Source organism: Pygocentrus nattereri, chromosome 22 (assembly GCF_015220715.1).
Source record: "Pygocentrus nattereri isolate fPygNat1 chromosome 22, fPygNat1.pri, whole genome shotgun sequence".
In the NCBI taxonomy this organism is placed as follows: domain Eukaryota; kingdom Metazoa; phylum Chordata; class Actinopteri; order Characiformes; family Serrasalmidae; genus Pygocentrus; species Pygocentrus nattereri.
In genome coordinates this window covers 4,796,076-4,814,343 of record NC_051232.1, presented here as the reverse complement: position 1 = coordinate 4,814,343, position 18,268 = coordinate 4,796,076, and the positions used below count along the sequence as shown (strand labels likewise).

At 41.4% G+C, this 18,268-nt stretch overlaps 1 protein-coding gene and 1 non-coding gene across 4 annotated transcripts; one reads left to right on the top strand and one right to left on the bottom strand.

Moving 5' to 3' along the window:
* Positions 1–4,658: 4,658 nt before the first annotated feature.
* Positions 4,659–4,732, bottom strand: trnai-aau. Its single transcript has one exon. It is a non-coding gene; the product is annotated as a tRNA-Ile (tRNA).
* A 554-nt stretch (positions 4,733–5,286) lies between these two features.
* On the top strand, positions 5,287–14,423 carry xpa (xeroderma pigmentosum, complementation group A). Of its 3 annotated transcripts, none has more exons than XM_037532708.1 (7): positions 5,287–5,309; positions 5,938–6,144; positions 7,542–7,652; positions 9,716–9,821; positions 10,436–10,601; positions 11,142–11,259; positions 13,725–14,423. In XM_037532708.1, exons 2-7 carry the CDS (start codon positions 5,964–5,966, stop codon positions 13,877–13,879), a joined length of 837 nt encoding a protein of 278 aa, XP_037388605.1. In that variant the 5' UTR covers positions 5,287–5,309; positions 5,938–5,963; the 3' UTR covers positions 13,880–14,423. The 3 variants fall into 3 exon arrangements, with proteins under 3 accessions (XP_037388605.1, XP_037388604.1, XP_037388603.1); XM_037532707.1 differs by lacking the exon at positions 5,287–5,309 and adding an exon at positions 5,633–5,714; XM_037532706.1 differs by lacking the exon at positions 5,287–5,309 and adding an exon at positions 5,638–5,846.
* Positions 14,424–18,268: the final 3,845 nt, after the last annotated feature.

The following is an 18,268-nucleotide window of genomic DNA, read 5'->3' as shown; positions in this document are numbered from 1 at the left end:
TTGTGCTGATACACAAACACACACACACACACACACACACACACACACACACACCCCTCTTGATCAAACGTCAGGTAATTACACTCATACAGGGGTTTATTTAACCTGACTTCTTTTTTCGTGAAGCCTTTTCTCTTGTTTTTGCAGAGAACGTGCAAGAGAAGTGAGGGCAGCACTGATGCTAATAGATGATAATGTTAACTACTGTTTTGCCTTGTTTACTTAAAGTAAAAAAAAAAAAAATTTAAATTTAAGCTTTCAACAATTAATGATTCCTGTTTCAGAAACTACAGTAAATATGCATCAAAATTTAGTTGTAGTTAATCTTTGGCTATTGTGTTTGAATATTGTAGTACTTTTTAATGATGTATTTATTGTTGTTTTCGTTTGGCTTTTCTGTAAAACAGACCGGTTCCGCTGACCAGTAGTGCCCGACACTTGTTCCAGAACACGTACTTTACACGATCCAGTCAAATCCTGAAGAATTAAATCACGTCCCACCCACGTTTATTTCCCACCCGAGGGAAGATTTTCGGTTCACGTTGACTTTAACTATTTTAAAGAGGTCGCCACTGAAAATCAGACTTGATGCTGTGACTTGCTTTTTCACCGTGCTAACTGTAGCTGTATGATAATTATATTATTTCTTCAGTAATTATGTATCTCTGAGGAGGAGGAAGAGGAGATGCATATAGGTTCACCATATTCAGAGAGGCACGTGGTGATTTGTCTAGATTTGTCTATTTATTAGCCTGGATTGTACATTATAGCATTAATACTTCCTTTTTTTTTTTTTTAACTGTTTCAGCCGAGAAACTGCTAGCACGCAGTGCACAGCCTGCAGAAAAAATAGACTCAAAGCTTATTCATGCTGGTTACCGCCTCAGTGTCGTGTGCCACATGTTGCCAGTGTAAAAGGTGATAAATGTAGGAACGTATAGCTGTGTTACCGCCTATGGTTTAAACTGGGTTTAATGCATTTAAATCACACTGCTTTCATCTTTTGCGCTTTAACTATACAATATGAAAAGACGTATCCATTCAAGTAAGAACTATTAGCAACAAGCCAGCCAGCTAAGCACAGTGACGAGTGATAACCTTAATATTTGTGATGCGTTTACCTTCTCAAAACTGAACTTTATGGTCTGTGTTACAGATGTAACCAATCAGTGTGTCTGTTGTCTGATCTAAAGCTAACTGTGCTGCAGTCTCCTCTACAAGTACTGTTACTTTATTACAGGTGGAAATGACATCTGGCACTTTCCGTGAATAGAGTTCATTTTAGGCCTCTACCAATTAAAAATTTACTTTTTTTTTCTTGGGTGTTTTTGATAAAGTATTAATAAATGTGTGCAGTTAATCTTCTAAATATGTTATTTTTCCACCTCAGGCTGTTAAATCCGAGACTATGAGCTGTTTTTTCTGAGAGGTACAGCATTTTTGCTACCAATTTTTTTAGGTAGATGTAAAAATGGCATTTAAAAGCCTGTGTTTATTAAATTCATTATTTTCTAGCAAGAAATATAAATATTTATGAAATACTTTTAAAGCTTTTCAATGAAATAATCCAAAGTTTGTTTTCTATATTTTTATATATATATCTAGATTTCTTATATACATTGCTTTAAAACCTTTGAGTTTTGTTTTTTTTTTCTCTCTAAACAAAAAATGCTATATTTCTTGTAGTAGTAATTGTAACGAATGACTCGTTACCAAATTGACACTTCTGGTAAAGTAACCTACTAAATTGAACACATTAATGACTGTTTTCTTCATCAACAGTGCTTTTCAGTCATGTGGATGCTAATTTTAAGTTTTTAAGTTAAAGCACAGATCCTGTCACTTTTCACAGAAATAAAAAAACAACAGTAATTTTTGCCGCTTTGGGGGAAAAAAAAGGGATATGGAACATAAATTGAACTCTGTTCATGAAACGTGCCACCTCTTGCTGCTGATTGGAATTCCCAGTTTATGGAGCGTTTTCTTTGTTTTTTTTCCTGTAGTCAGAGGTTGAATTCCACTAGAAGTTACACGGCAAAAAAATTGGTACCTTTCTAGTGAAATGATCTTAAATGAAACTGGTATATGTACGATTTCTGATGTTCATATTGTTGCAAGCTTATTTTAATTTTTTTTTCCATAAATTTTGACTTGTTTTAAGTAATTTTAACAAGTAAAATGTTCCCATTGTATTGGCCGGTAGATCATTTTACTTGTTGTAAGAGGTTTGCTTGAAACAAGGAAAGTTTTATGCTGATATTTACAGGAGGGAGATAATTTGCTCAATAATATGACTAAAAACAAGTAAGAAAATGTCTAGAACTACAAAAAGTTCTGTAATATTCCTACAACCTTTGCAGAAATAGAAGCGTTGGATAGATCAGTCGGGTTTTAAGCTCATTTTACTTGACAAGATATCATGTTTTGTGGTGTATGATCGATAGTCAAGCGCAGGAATGTTTGGTCTGGGAATGAAGCCAAAGTTAACGTGATCTAAACCAGAAGGATGTCGCTCCCTGTCCGACATATTGGGTGGTTGAATTGGCCCTTAAGGCTGAACCAGTCAGTTTGCCAACCAGCGACTCCAGCTTTGTTTTTGTCCGTCTAAGAAGAGTACGAGTGCAGCAGGAGGTGAAAAGATGAGGCCGTGTTATTATATTCCCGGTGATGGGAGCCTTTCCGACGCACTGAGAGCTTGCACTGTGTCTGACGTGTAGCCTTTCCTGAATTATATGTGTGTTTATGAAAGCTGTTCTTAGTTTTTCGAAGATTCCTCCTTTTGGTTGATTTTAAAGTTGCTGTTTTGTTAAAGATGCTAGATTGGCTTAAGAACTGTGATGTTTATCCACTGCCAAAAGTTTAATGGCTCTGTTGGATTTGGAGTGGGAAGCTCTGTATCATCAACTGTCGCACCAAAAGCTCGTATCTCCATTTTAGTGTTTTTCACTATTTTTTATTTTTTTTGCACAGTTTGAAAAGTCTAGTGATTCTTTGCCTTGTGTTGAAATTTTATGATGAATGGACGAACAGAAATGGCCTAAAATGACTTTGAAAAACGTCTAGTTGCATTGACTTTAATTACAAGTCAAGAACGTTTTTTTCCTTCTCCTGTAAAGTTATTTCGGAGATACGAGGTTTGGTTCTGCGACGACATGCTTAAGGTCAATTTCTACATTGGGACAAATGTGTGGGCCAACGTGTCGCTTCAGTTTTGGCATGAATTCGACACTTGAAGGGTTGCTAGTGATGTCATACGTGTCACGCAATCCGATTGGCTGTCTAGAAAAATATCAAAGGTTCAGTGGCGTGTAATTGAGACCAGTATAAGGTAGAGCGCATCCGTATTTTTGGATGGGATCATGTTTTAATCACTGAATTTCTCCACTCTCGTATCAACAAAGCCCTTCTACAATGGATCCAATGTTTACTAGAGACAAAACTACTGACTGCTTTACCACAGATCCCATAGTCACTGAGTATAATGTAGATGTTTCTGTGTAAGCTGACACGTTTCTCCCCAGACAGACCTTTGATGGTGATGGTTATCAAAGCTTTGCGCTCAAATCCATTTGAAATGATGTGACTTGACTTTTTGAGCCGGGTGATGAGGACAGTTATTTTCCTTCTGGTGTTATTTTGACTGTATAAATGCCTTGATATGTTTTAAAATATACATTTTGATCATTTTAATGGCTCATCAGTTGTTTCTTTCTTACAGTTTGAGTATGTTTACTGATTGGTGTAAATAGGCCTGATGGCCTGACCAGTTATCTTCTTTACAGGCCTTCCACCATCTGGCATTTGGCCACGAATATGTTTGGCAGTGGTGTGTATGTCACATACTCACATTATATATCGGACTTGCTTCCTTACATGCTTATATAACCACAAATATTCAACATAGAAATAATCATAAATACTATGTTACGTCTCATGTAAAATAACCGTAGCACTGTATAAATGCTTGCCTGGGAACTTGAGCCAGGAACTCTTATTCTGTGATTGTTTAGTGGTTCATAAGCGTAGAAATACGAACTATATTTCACATTTATTGGGAAAAATGCAGTTATTAAAAGGAGGAGGACACATTACACATATCCAAGTATTAATATAGTATGTTTAACGTGAAGGTTATTCCTGTATGTGCGCTTATGTATCATCTATGGACCAACATAACGCCACATAACCAAAAGTATCTGGACAGTCTGGAGTTTCTTAGTGAATTCGGCTACTCGCTCATCTCTGACACAGCTGGTATAATCTCCATAGAAGAGCACTGACCGATAGAATGGGCCGCTCTGAGGCAGCTTTAGCTCACATGAGCCACCATGGGGCTCACAAGGTCACCAGGCCTGACCCCAAGCATGGGCTAGAGGGGTGTAAAGCCCCCAGCATTGGGCTGTGTCTGATCCACTGGCACATAGCACCACGTCAATGTCACAGCAGAGCGGAGAATGACCCACCACCCAAGGAAAACCTGCTCTGTGAGGGTCTGTGGGGGTCCTGACCACTGAAGAACAGGGTAACACAGTATACGGAGAAACAGATGGACTGCAGTCTGTGGAGCTGATAAAATGGACAGTGGGTGTAGATAGAAAGAGGTGGTTTAATGAGTCGTGTGAAGGTTTTTGGGGAGGTAAATGGGTCAAAAGCAGAGTTGGCCCGTACGGGGATCGAACCCGCGACCTTGGCGTTATTAGCACCACGCTCTAACCAACTGAGCTAACCGGCCATGAGAACCAATGGAACCGCACACATGGACGACACTACGCACGTAGGTTGTGATGGAGGGTAACGTTACGTTATAACAGTCCGCATATATTATAACGTTACGCTAAATGTCGTAAGGGAGGGAGGTGATCCAGGTCCAAAAACTAAAAACCCTCCCCAGGATTTTGTTCCAACTGCTTGACTTCTCTAATTTGCTCAAACCAGCAGCGAACGTGTTTCGGGCAGTTGGAACAAAATCCTGGGGAGGGTTTTTAACTTTCAGGACCAGGATTGCCCACCTCTACTGCTACCTCAACTCTAAAGACCCAATATCATATATATTATATAATATATTATAATTATTATATATATATATATATATATATAATTATATAATAATATTATAATTATTATATATGTATATATAAATATAAATAATTTAAACGAAATGAATGTGGGTGAATGCGAATGTTTGCAGTGCGGGTTCTGTCGCCACCTGGTGACCACTTGTAAAAGCGCAGCGTGCCGTCCGCGAGTCTGCGTGTTTACAGGCAGCTCTGCTCATAAAACCGAAAGATGGCCACTATTAAAACATACAGGTAGGGTTTTTATAGTCTAGGTCTCCTTATCAGGGGCAACCCTGCAAGAAACAGCAGCAGAGACCAGCACTGCTGAAGCAACAAAACCCCCGTTTCAAACCGTATGACCACGGCTTGGACCAGGGCGAGACGCGATCTGGTCTGTAGTGCCACTGAAATAACATTAAAAACCAATAACCCTGTTTTACAAACAACTATTCAAAAATCAGTGGCGTTTATTCAGCAGAGGAAACATTTAAAACACCGAGTTTCTTCGCCGGTCTGACCACACGCGCATGCTCAGTAGAGCCGCCCGATGGGAAGGACAGCTTGTTAGGGCAGCCGGCAGATGGCGCTGTGGAACTTCGGGCGACACGAAGCGCTTCACGTCCAGAAAAAGAGCGACGTAAACAAAGCAGGCTACGGGTGCGAACCGAGTACTTATCTTTCTTTATCATTAAAAGCAAATCTAAGCGGATCATTTCGGACAGTGTTTCTTCAGTAAGAGCTCCACATCTAACTGCGCTCCTCAGCTTCGCTGTTGGTCCCGGATCTTCGGTCCGTTCGTTGTTAAAGTGTCTGATATCAGTCAGATGTGCCTGTTTTCTGTCAGAGCGGCTGTTTAAAGTCCTTTTCTCCCGGTTTTCAGGGGGCTTTAGGGGATATTTTGGGCTTATGGATCCCCTCGAGTCTAACGGAGCGGTCGGTTCATGTTCTGACCCGCCGGATCCGCTGATAAAGCCCCGAACCGAGCCGTTACCTCCGGCTGTGTTAGCGAGGATCGAGCGGAACCGACAGAGGGCGCTGCTGCTGAGACAAGCGCGCCTCGCCCGCGCAGCGCCGTCTGCTGGAGACGGTGAGTATCGGCCGCCTCCCCAAACCGGCACCGCCGGAGAAATGAAGAAGCCTGTGCGGATTAAAAGAGAGTCACAGTAGAGTCACAGTAGAGTCACAGTAGAGTCATTTGAGCCATTTGAGCCATTTGAGCGTGACTCTGTTACATAATCTTTTACATTACCCAGGTAACAGACAGTTTTGGGCCGGTTGTGGCTTTCCTGTGTGAGTGTTGGTTGACTGCTGGGTAAATGCTTGGCATGCCGGCCAGAATAGGGCCAGAACCTGGACAGCTTCATATGGTGTTGCAATTCTGGCGTGAATGTTGTGAACCAGCAATGTAGTTGGGCCAGATTGGGCCATATCCTTTAGTTCTACTCACTTTACAGTGTGTGGGCCAGATTGGGCCATATCCTTTAGTTCTACTCACTTTACGGTGTGTGGGCCAGATTGGGCCATATCCTTTAGTTCTACTCACTTTACGGTGTGTGGGCCAGATTGGGCCATATCCTTTAGTTCTACTCACTTTACGGTGTGTGGGCCAGATTGGGCCATATCCTTTAGTTCTACTCACTTTACGGTGTGTGGGCCAGATTGGGCCATATCCTTTAGTTCTACTCACTTTACGGTGTGTGGGCCAGATTGGGCCATATCCTTTAGTTCTACTCACTTTACGGTGTGTGGGCCAGATTGGGCCATATCCTTTAGTTCTACTCACTTTACGGTGTGTGGGCCAGATTGGGCCATATCCTTTAGTTCTACTCACTTTACGGTGTGTGGGCCAGATTGGGCCATATCCTTTAGTTCTACTCACTTTACGGTGTGTGGGCCAGATCTGGGCCAAGGACTCAGACATGGATTGGGCCAGAACAAACCAAGGATGTGGCCCACCAGTGGGCCAGACAAATTTTGCTAACTGGAACTAAGTTATCTTAGATAGTTATCTTATCTTAAACTGAAACTTAGCTTGTGTGTAAAAAGTGATTTCAGAGCCACTCGGTTCTCCCTGATGGAAACTGTTTACCTTCAGTGTTTTGTGCTTATGATAATTTTAATAGACGTCAGCGTCACTAATTAATGACGTTCTATTAAAAGACTGGTTTACCAAGAGAGACGCTGGAGGACTTTCACCTGAAATGAGTTCATGAAGCCAGTCTGGTTATAAAAATGATAACAGGACCAGATCAGAGCCAGAATTACTCTTTTACTACTTTTACTTTATACTTAAGTACATTTGAAGGTAAATACTTTAGTACTTTTACTCAAGTGGAGGTCTAAAGGGAGGAACTTCTACTTTTACTGGAGTGATATTTTACCTTGGGGGTCTCTACTTTAACTGGAGTACAGGGTTTCTGTACTGCAGGACGGTGTAGATCAGATCATTAGAACGGTGCAGTGAGGCCCGTGTGTGTTCCACAGGTGCAACCACAGCCAAAGTGATGAAAACCATCGACTCTGGGGCTGGATTCTTCATCGAGGAAGAGGAGGAGGACAGTGAGCGGAGGACCCTGAAGGTGGTGCATAAGCCAGGTAACTAGACACTCGTCTTTATTGGCCGACCTACAGCGAGTGGCTCGTTCTGTGATTATCTCAGTCAGCTGAGACGCGTTTGGTGTCTGGAATTTGATTCTGAAAGTTTTAGCGCTGGAGCTACGAGGCTAATGTAGCAGTTAGCATGGTGCTAACCGCCGAATTATTTCACACTCGTCTCAAACCGCATGGAGTCATTCAGAGTCTAATAGACCGGATTACGTGGTTTTAGATACACTGTTATCTTAGGGGGCAGTCATGAGCTGGAGGTTAGGGAACTGGCCCTGTGACTGGAAGGTTGTTGGTTTGATCCCCAGGGCCGACAGTCCATGAATGAGGTGTCCTTGAGCAAGACACCTAACCCCCAACTGCTCCCCGTGCGCCGTGGATAGGGCTGCCCACCGCTCCGGGCAAGTGTGTGCTCACTGCCCCTTAGTGTGTGTGTGTTCACTAGTGTGTATGTGGTGTTTCACTTCACGGATGGGTTAAATGCAGAGGTGGAATTTCCCCGTTTGTGGGACTAATAATAAGTGACACTATACCATCACTATACTATAAACATGGACTAAAGTACATCGGCGTAAAGCTAAAAACATCAGCGGACACCTGAAGCCGGATTTATCCATGTCTGTGGATAACAGGGTGTCTAAAACCACATAATCAGGTCTGTTAGAGATTCTGAACGACTCCACGAGCTTCAAGGTGAGTGTGTGATGATTTAGCAGTTAACACCTTGCCGATGTTTCTAAATTAATAGCTTCCTTTACTTCTAAGCGACATTGGTTGGCATGTGCACATTTAGCTAGCATGTAGCTAAAAAAGCTAACAACCAGTGGAGCTAATTGGGGTATTCTCTTATTTTGCTGCCTTCAAGTCGTGTTGGAAGTATTTATGAGATGGGCGCACATGAGCAGCACCACAGTGTCGTGTTTACTCAGTGAGCCCAGTTTCCAGAGTTGGGGGCGTCAACAGCCAGTGATGAACTGGATGAATCAGAGCCGGTTTATGAGGTTTATGGCCTCTTCCTATTTCGCCCGTTATATCAAAAACAGGCCTGCTGAACAGCAGGGGGCACCCCAGAGCGAGTCCTCAATGAATGGGAGTGAATGGAGCTCAACGACTGAAAACCAAGTTAAAATAGTTTCTAATCACTCACCCAGAACGTTTCTTTTATTTTAGTCAGTGGAAGGATGGATTTAACTAAAAACGCAAAGAAAACTCACCTGTATGTTAATACTTTTCTACAGCAAATGGGTTTTGGGCAGCAGGGGGCAGGCTTTACTGCTAGTGAGCGCTGATTGCAGCTCATTGGCTGTTCACGCTCACTGACGTCATCAACATACATGAGGCGCTGTTTTAAACCCCTATAGCTCGAGTTTAAAAGCTCTTAAACTATAACAGCGGTGTTAAAAAGTTTATGCTGTTCAGGAAATGATCAAAAAAATGTTTAAGCATTTATAAACTGTGGTTTTGCTCAGATGCTCCATAGCAACCCATTCATTCTGGACTCGCTCGGGAGCGCCCCCTAGCGTTTGAGAAAACCCAGAATTTCTGCTATTCATCAGCCACAACATTAAAACTTCATGCTGAAACCCTCCACACATGGAGATGGAGATGTAATCTATACACACAAACAATCTCTGATAACAGGGAAAAAAGTAAACCCTTTACACTTACTGGCCACTTTATTAGGTACAGTAAAAGCTTGGACCTCCTTTTGCCTTCAGAACTGCCTTAGTTCTTTGTGTCAGACTTTCAACAAGGTGTAACCGTTCCTCAGAGATTCTGGTTGGTTATTTGAGTTCCTGTTTCTTTTCTATCATCTGGAACCAGTCTGCCCATTCTCCTCTGACCTCTCACATCAACAAGGCATTTTCATTCACACAACTGACCGCTCACTGGATATTTCCTCTTTTTCGGACCGTTCTCTGTAAAGCCTGGGGGGGGGGGGTTGCGGGGAAGGGGGGGGTGCTGCTGGCGGAGCTGCTGCTCTAATAATGAATGGATTAATTGATGAATAAACGGTGGTTATGGTGTATTGGTGAAGGTGTGTGTGTCCTCAGCCCCGGTTATGGAGCCGGACTATCTGATGTGTGAGGAATGTTCCAGACCCTTTATGGACTCGTATCTCAGCAACAGCTTCGACCTGTCAGTCTGTGACCAGTGCAGGTTTGTGTTCTGGGTCTGTTCTTGTCTTTCTGAAGCTGCTTTTCTCTGTTTTCTTTCCCCTTCATTCTCTCCCTCTCTCACTCTCACACTCCATCTCTGCCTCTCTCTGTCTCTCTTTACTTCTCTCTCTATCTGTCTCTCACTCTCTCTCTCTCATTTTAGTAAATAGTTTAGTAGTACTCTTTCTGTATCTCTCCCTCTCTTGCTCTTTCACTCGTCTTTGCAGCTGCACTACTTTGCAGGTGTGTGTGTGTGTGTGTGTGTGTGTGTGCGCGTGTGTGTGTGTGTGTTGGGGGGGGTTGTTGTTCTCGTGTGTGTTCCATTTCGTTTAGCTGCAGTGAACCACTTCCTCCACAGAAAGTCACAGTCCCTGGTTATGAAAGCGCTGCCTGGTGTTATGAATGTTTTAATACCCATTCATGGTGGAGGCAAACATGCAGAGCACTGAGAGACAAAATAGACCCCAAAGAAAACTTTATATTTCAGATTTATCACTGTTTGTTTAGGTTTATCACTGTTTGTTTAGGTTTATCACTGTTTGTGTTTGTGTGTTTGTTCATGTTTGGTGTGTTTGTGTTTTGTTTGTGTTCATGTCCGTTTGTTTGTGTTTGTAGAGATAACGAAGTGAAGCACCGGCTGATTTCTCGGACGGAGGCGAAGCAGCTTTTCTTGTTGAAGGACTGCGATCTGGACCTGCGGGAGCCGCCGCTGCGCTTTGTTCTGAAGAAGAACCCCCACAATCCCCGTTGGGGGGACATGAAGCTCTACCTGAAAACACAGGTAAACATCACCTGCTCTTGTAACCACTTTTCCAACTGTGCAGTCAGTTGGTCTTGGGTTGTCATGGTTCTGGATATAACCACTGACTTTACTAAAGAACTCTTAAAGAATTGCTTTTTACAGGTGTGATCAGTCCGGCAAGTACAAGTCTGGGGTGTGAAGTTTTAGCACTGGAGCTACACCAATTAGCGTGGTGCTAACTGCGGGCCTAAATGGCCCCAATCCATGTGAAAGCTGCCAAGCTGCCATCTGTAAACATGAGCTAAAGTACAGAAAACATTCAGACTTACTGATTCAGTGTCTACTACGAATTATTCAGTACCTGCTATGAGTTATTCAGCATCTACTATGAGTTATTCAGCATCTATTACGAGTTATTCAGCGTCTACTACGAGTTATTCAGCGTCTACTACGAGTTATTCAGCGTCTACTACGAGTTATTCAGCGTCTACTACGAGTTATTCAGCGTCTACTACGAGTTATTCGGCGTCTGCCACGAGTTAACACAGCAGTTGGTTTATGTTCTGTGTGACGGTTAAGGTGGTGAAGCGCTCTCTGGAGGTTTGGGGCAGTGAGGAGGCGCTGGAGGAGGCCCGCGAGAGCCGAGAGGAGAACCGAGAGGTCCAGAAACAGAAACGCTTCAACAAGAAAGTCAAAGGTGCACAAACACAAAACATATACACAAAAACAAACTCTCTCTGTTTTTCACAGGAAAGCAGTCTTTTTCACTCTGGTACACAAGAAATCACCATTTTAAGACTGCATATTATTTAGTATCTACTATTAAGTATTCATAAACTATTATAAGTATTATTGTAAACTGTTCAGTATCTATTATTTATTCTATTAATATTTAAGAGTCTAATCACCTACTGTGAATTATTCAGTGTGTACTATGAATTATTCAGTGTCTATCATGAGTTTTTCAGTGGCTACTATGAATTATTCAGTATCTACCATGAGATATTCAGTATCTACCATGAGTTATTCAGTGTCTATCATGAGTTTTTCAGTGGCTACTATGAATTATTGGGTTTCTACTATGAATTATTGAGTGGCTACCATGAATTATTCAGTATCTACCATGAGTTATTCAGTGTCTATCATGAGTTATTCAGTGTCTATCATGAATTATTGGGTGGCTACTATGAATTATTGGGTGGCTACTATGAATTATTGAGTGGCTACCATGAATTATTCAGTATCTACCATGAGTTATTCAGTGTCTATCATGAGTTTTTCAGTGGCTACTATGAATTATTGGGTGGCTACTATGAATTATTGAGTGGCTACTATGAATTATTCAGTGGCTACCATGAATTATTCAGTATCTACCATGAGTTATTCAGTGTCTATCATGAGTTTTTCAGTGGCTACTATGAATTATTCAGTGTCTATCATGAGTTATTCAGTGTCTATCATGAATTATTGGGTGGCTACTATGAATTATTGGGTGGCTACTATGAATTATTGAGTGGCTACCATGAATTATTCAGTATCTACCATGAGTTATTCAGTGTCTATCATGAGTTTTTCAGTGGCTACTATGAATTATTGGGTGGCTACTATGAATTATTGAGTGGCTACTATGAATTATTCAGTGGCTACCATGAATTATTCAGTATCTACCATGAGTTATTCAGTGTCTATCATGAGTTTTTCAGTGGCTACTATGAATTATTCAGTATCTACCATGAGTTATTCAGTGTCTATCATGAGTTTTTCAGTGGCTACTATGAATTATTGGGTGGCTACTATGAATTTTATTCAGTGGCTACCATGAATTATTCAGTATCTACCATGAGTTATTCAGTGTCTGCCATGAGTTATTCAGTGTCTACTATGAATTATTGGGTGGCTACTATGAATTATTGAGTGGCTACTATGAATTGAGTGGCTACCATGAATTATTCAGTGGCTACCATGAGTTATTCAGTATCTACCATGAGATATTCAGTATCTACCATGAGTTATTCAGTGTCTATCATGAGTTTTTCAGTGGCTACTATGAATTATTGGGTGGCTACTATGAATTATTGAGTGGCTACTATGAATTATTCAGTATCTACCATGAGTTATTCAGTGTCTATCATGAGTTTTTCAGTGGCTACTATGAATTATTGAGTGGCTACTATGAATTATTCAGTATCTACCATGAGATATTCGGTGTCTACCATGATTAATTCAGTGTCTATCAAGAGTTTTTCAGTGTGTACTATGAATTATTGGGTGGCTACTATGAATTATTGAGTGGCTACTATGAATTATTCAGTGGCTACTATGAATTATTCAGTGGTTACCATGAGTTATTCAGTATCTACCATGAGTTATTCAGTGTCTATCATGAGTTTTTCAGTGGCTACTATGAATTATTGAGTGGCTACCATGAGTTATTCAGTATCTACCATGAATTATTCAGTATCTACCATGAGTTATTCAGTGTCTATCATGAGTTTTTCAGTGGCTACTATGAATTATTCAGTATCTACCATGAGTTATTCAGTATCTACCATGAGTTATTCAGTGTCTATCATGAGTTTTTCAGTGTCTACCATGATTAATTCAGTGTCTATCATGAGTTTTTCAGTGTCTACCATGATTAATTCAGTGTCTATCATGAGTTTTTCAGTGTGTACCATGAGTTTTTCAGTGTGTACTATGAATTATTGAGTGGCTACTATGAATTATTCAGTATCTACCATGAGATATTCGGTGTCTACCATGATTAATTCAGTGTCTATCAAGAGTTTTTCAGTGTGTACTATGAATTATTGGGTGGCTACTATGAATTATTGAGAGGCTACTATGAATTATTCAGGGTCTGCCAGCAGTTATTCAGCAACAATTATAAACGGTTCTATACCTGCTATGAGTTGTTCAGTAACGGGTCGTTTGTCAGTATCTGCCGTGGATTATTCAGTATGTGCTGTGGATCATTGAACTGAAAACCATTTAGTTTTTTTAAATGGTGGTCAATTTATGGTGGTTTCAGCTGTGACATTCACACATTTTACCCCTTGCAGAGTTACAGCCCTTGATTGTTAACCTTAATGTATTTTTTGTGGTTTATAATTTAAATATTTTATGTATTATTTATGTAATATTTGTGTCTGTCTGGATCAGAGTTGAGGCGAGCGGTCCGCAGCAGTATGTACAGGAAGGACACCAGCGCCCACCAGCACGATTACGGTCCCGAGGAGCTGGTGGACGAAGAGGAGGATCAGTACAGGAAAGTGTGCAAAACCTGTGGACACCAGCTCACTTACGAGAAGATGTAGAGCCGGCTGCGCTCCAAACTGCACCCTCGCTCACTCAGTAGGGAGCAAGGAAAGAGTCAGGGAGAGTCAAGCCAAACAGTCGGTGCGGTACAAGAACAATCACCACGCTGAAATCCTCTTTCTTGGATTCACACAACAGCAGAACAAGAAAATACATTGTGGCTGTCATAAGAAAACTCATCCTCCCTTTCTGACCTGCTTTCTGTTTTCTGTTCAGCTACAGCCGGACCAGCAGAAGGAGTGGAAATCTATACATCCCTACAATTTATCCATACATCCACCTATTCAGCCTGCAGCGGTTTAGCCACGTTGTAGCTACGTTCACATTACAAGCCTCGTTGCTCAAATCCGATCTCTCTGACTCGATGGTTCACACTCGTTTAGGTCAGTGACTCAAATCGGTTATTAATGTGACGAACCAGCTCCTGAAATGACCCTCATGAGCTCCTCCTACTCAGTAACGTCACGTGACTGAATCACTGCATCATCAGCACAAACTAACGAGCAGAACGAGCTTCGCTGAGAAGATCATTAACTCTGATCAGCTCTCAGCTTCATTATTAGAGCCAGACGAAGGAGGAAAAGGCGAGATGAGCTGCTTTTCCACCGTTTACAGGCTTTAACTTCTGTCTGGCGCTGTTGCCATGGTAACGCTGAGTGATGGTCACGCGCGGTGGAAAAAAAAGCACACGAATTCCAATCTGAGCGTCACATTCAGGTTCATTCAGCTATGTATCCGATCTAGGACCACATATGAAAGTGGCTCAGGTCGGATTTGAAAAGATCAGATCTGCGTTCACACAGCCCTGAAAACACCAGATCTGATTCACATTAGAGCAAAAAATCGGATTTCAGTCTGGTAATGTGAACGTAGCCTATAAGAAGTGATTCAGCCCGGAGTGCTCTTTGAATGAGGCACAGCCAATCAGAACAGAGCTAATTTACATATATCAGCTTTAAGGGCACAGTAACGACAGCCTGCTTAACTCTAAGGTATAAAGGGAGGTCGGAAAATGGAAATGTAAAAAATTAAGTAATACGAGTCGTAAATAAAAGACGGTGATGGTGGGATTTGGGCCCCGTTACGGTAACATATACATTCTGATAAGAGCAGATTTTCCTTCTTCTATAGCCTTACTAAATACTACAGAGCTCTGCTGGTGACCTCCTGAATGGATACAAATAATATGTGGCCACAATTTAGTAAGGCATTCGATTGAGATACTAATGCATGGCTATGACTTAGTAAGCCATGGGAACAAGATCCTAATGCATGGCCACGATATAGTAAAGCATGAGAACAACATAATTAAGTTGTGGTCATGACTGAATAAGATGTGCGATTGAGATGCTAATGTGTGGCCATGACTTGGTAAGGTGTGGGAAGGAGATCCTAATGCGTGGCAGAACTTGGTAAGGCATGATAACACAAATAAGTTGTGGCCATGACTTAGTAAGGCATGGGAATGAGTCCTAATGTGTGGCCACGACTTAGTAAGGCATGAACTCGTTCCCATGCCTTACTAAGTCGTGGATCTCGTTCCCATGCATAGTAAGTTGTGGCCACACAGTATTTTTATTTTTCTGGGATGACACCAGTAGGGCTCCGTTCATTACCATCCCAAAGATAGAAGGTTTTCTTGTGACAGTAACTATGTAAAAAACCAGTCAATACTACCTCACACTCAGCAGAACACCCCTTCCACAGCTGCAGTGCCCCCTGTTGGCGGCCAGACATGAATAGAAAGTGAAGAGCACGTGTGTTTTTACGGTGTAGGAGTCAAATGTTGGTCATCTTTGATGCAGTTATTTGGGGGCAGAGTTCATGCAGTACTCACTCTGACCACTAGATGCTGCTGCAGAGCCGTTACTGACCATGTTTAAAAAAACAAAACTGCAAAGGGAACAAACTTAAACATGGACATGATGATGATGAGGATGAAGATGAGAACAACCCTTCTTTGTTTTAAGATCAAGGAGATTTGAGATGTTATTAGCTTTCGTGAGTTTATTTGTTACAATTCAGTAAATAATGTAATAAAAGAAGTCGAGGTCTGTGGGGCTTCATGGTTTTTACCTTACCGTCAATGTGAAGTGTGTGTGTGTGTGTGTGTGTGTGAGTGTGTGTGTGATTATATCTTTGTGGGCACCAAATCCTCCCTGCATATGATGAAAAGGTGATCGGTGGTTATGGGGACGTTTGGCTGCTCTCCACCAGAGAAAAATCATCAATAATGTAACGAACGATTTTTTCTTTCACTGGTGGTCTCAGACTTTTGGACTCCACCCTAAATGTAATGCATATAAGTTATTAATAGGGATGCCAAATGAGTAAAATAATGAATTGTAATTACTTGCTTTGTTTTCTGCAGTTGATCAAATTTTTTTGCAGTTAATCACGATTAATCACATTTTGCGTAGTTAATTGCTGTTAGTTGCATTTTTTTATCGTTAATTGTAATTAATTGCACTATTTTGTGTATTTAATTGATTGGTCACATTTTGCATAGCTAATTGCTATTAATTGCACCATTGTGTTTTTTTTTATGATGATTGCAGTTAATCACATTATTTTGTGTAATTAATTGTGATTAATCACATTTTTAAAGAGCCAGTCACGATTAGTCACTGTTTTGTGTAGCTAATTGCAATTAATTGCATCAATTCCTGTAGTTAATCATTTATCTGATTATTTTGTGTAATTAATCATGATTGATCACATTTTTATCACGATAATAGTTGATTCATATTGAATCATATTACTTTGGCTAGTTAATCGTGATTAATTGCATCTGCTGTATTTGCTCAGATTTGGCCCCACAGAAAGGACGGTTAGGAGGGTCAAACCAGGAAAGTGCAGTAGTGGTATTAAAAAAAAGTGTGCCTTTTATTGTTTTATTGCATCGGCGCTGCTAGATTTTACTTACAGGTACTGCCTTAAACAGTCAAAAGTTTGAGTGCTCCCAGTCAAGTAAAGTTCTGCCGACGTTCAGAGTCTCTACAGGGACTTCACTGTGGCGTTTCCTGGAAATTTTAGCTGACAGTTTATATTTATTTGGTCATACTGGGAGGGGGAGGGTGGGGGTGGGAGGGAGGGAGGGAGGTGGGGCTAAATATAAAATCTGCCATCATTTTTGCACAGGCCAGTAATTGTGCTTTGAAGCGTGTAGGAGTGAGGTCTCTGTAGAAGACCTGTGAACTTACTTTCACTTAGAAAAAACATGGAATTTGTTACCTGTACATAATAATATGCCTGTGTGTGTGTGTATCTCTACACTCACCGGCCACTTTATTAGGTACACCTTGCTAGTAAAACGTTGGACCCCCTTTTGCCTTCAGAACTGCTTTAATTCTTCATGTCAGACTTTCAACAAGGTGTTGGAAACGTTCCTCAGAGATTCTGGTTGGTTATTTGAGTTCCTGCTGCCTTTCTATCATCTGGAACCAGTCTGCCCGTTCTCCTCTGACCTCTCACATCAACAAGGCGTTTTCGTCCACACAACTGACCGCTCACTGGATATTTCCTCTTTTTCGGACCGTTCTCTGTAAACACTAGAGATGGTTGTGCGTGAAAATCCCAGTAGATCAGCAGTTTCTGAAATACTCAGACCAGCCCGTCTGGCACCAACAACCACGTCATGTTCAAAGTCCCTTAAATCCCCTTTCTTCCCCGTTCTGATGCTCGGCCTGCACTTCAGCAAGTTGTCTTGACCACCTCTACATGCCTCAATGCATTGAAATGCCGTGTGATTGGCTGATTAGCTATTTGTGTTAACAAGCAATTGAACAATACCTAGTAAAGTGGCTGGTGAGTGTATATGGTGGCTAACTATGAGCCCAAGTCCTGGCAGGGTATGAAAACAAGCCCCTGGGTGTGTTTACCATGTAAGTGAATGCCAGTGAATCTTATCCCCTGCAATCTTCTCCTTTTCTCCCTCATAAAACCCGAGCCGTGTTTGTTTGGCAGGGATATGCATGATTCTGCAAGCGAGTCCTTTACCTTCAGTAAACCTTCACACAGACAACGGCCTCGGGGTAAACGGCACAGCTGGGTTTCTCGTCCTTAAAGGTGAAGAAAAACAAATTGGCTAACTTTCCCCAAATATAGTCGATCAGCTGAGACGGGTTTGGTCAGCAGAGCTTTTCTAGTGACTAGAACGGCCACTGAAAGTCTTCTGGGCTGGTCGGACACCAGAGGGCGCTCACAAGTCTAAAATGAATGGGTTCCTATGGAGCTTCTGTGAAAAGTCCTAGTGTATCAGTGCTCTATCATTTATATGTGGACTGAGTTACGTTAAACTGCAGTCCCACAGTTTTATTTAATAAAATAATGAAGAACTCAGAGCTTAGATATAATTATCTTATCTATTTAAACCCAAAGCATTAATA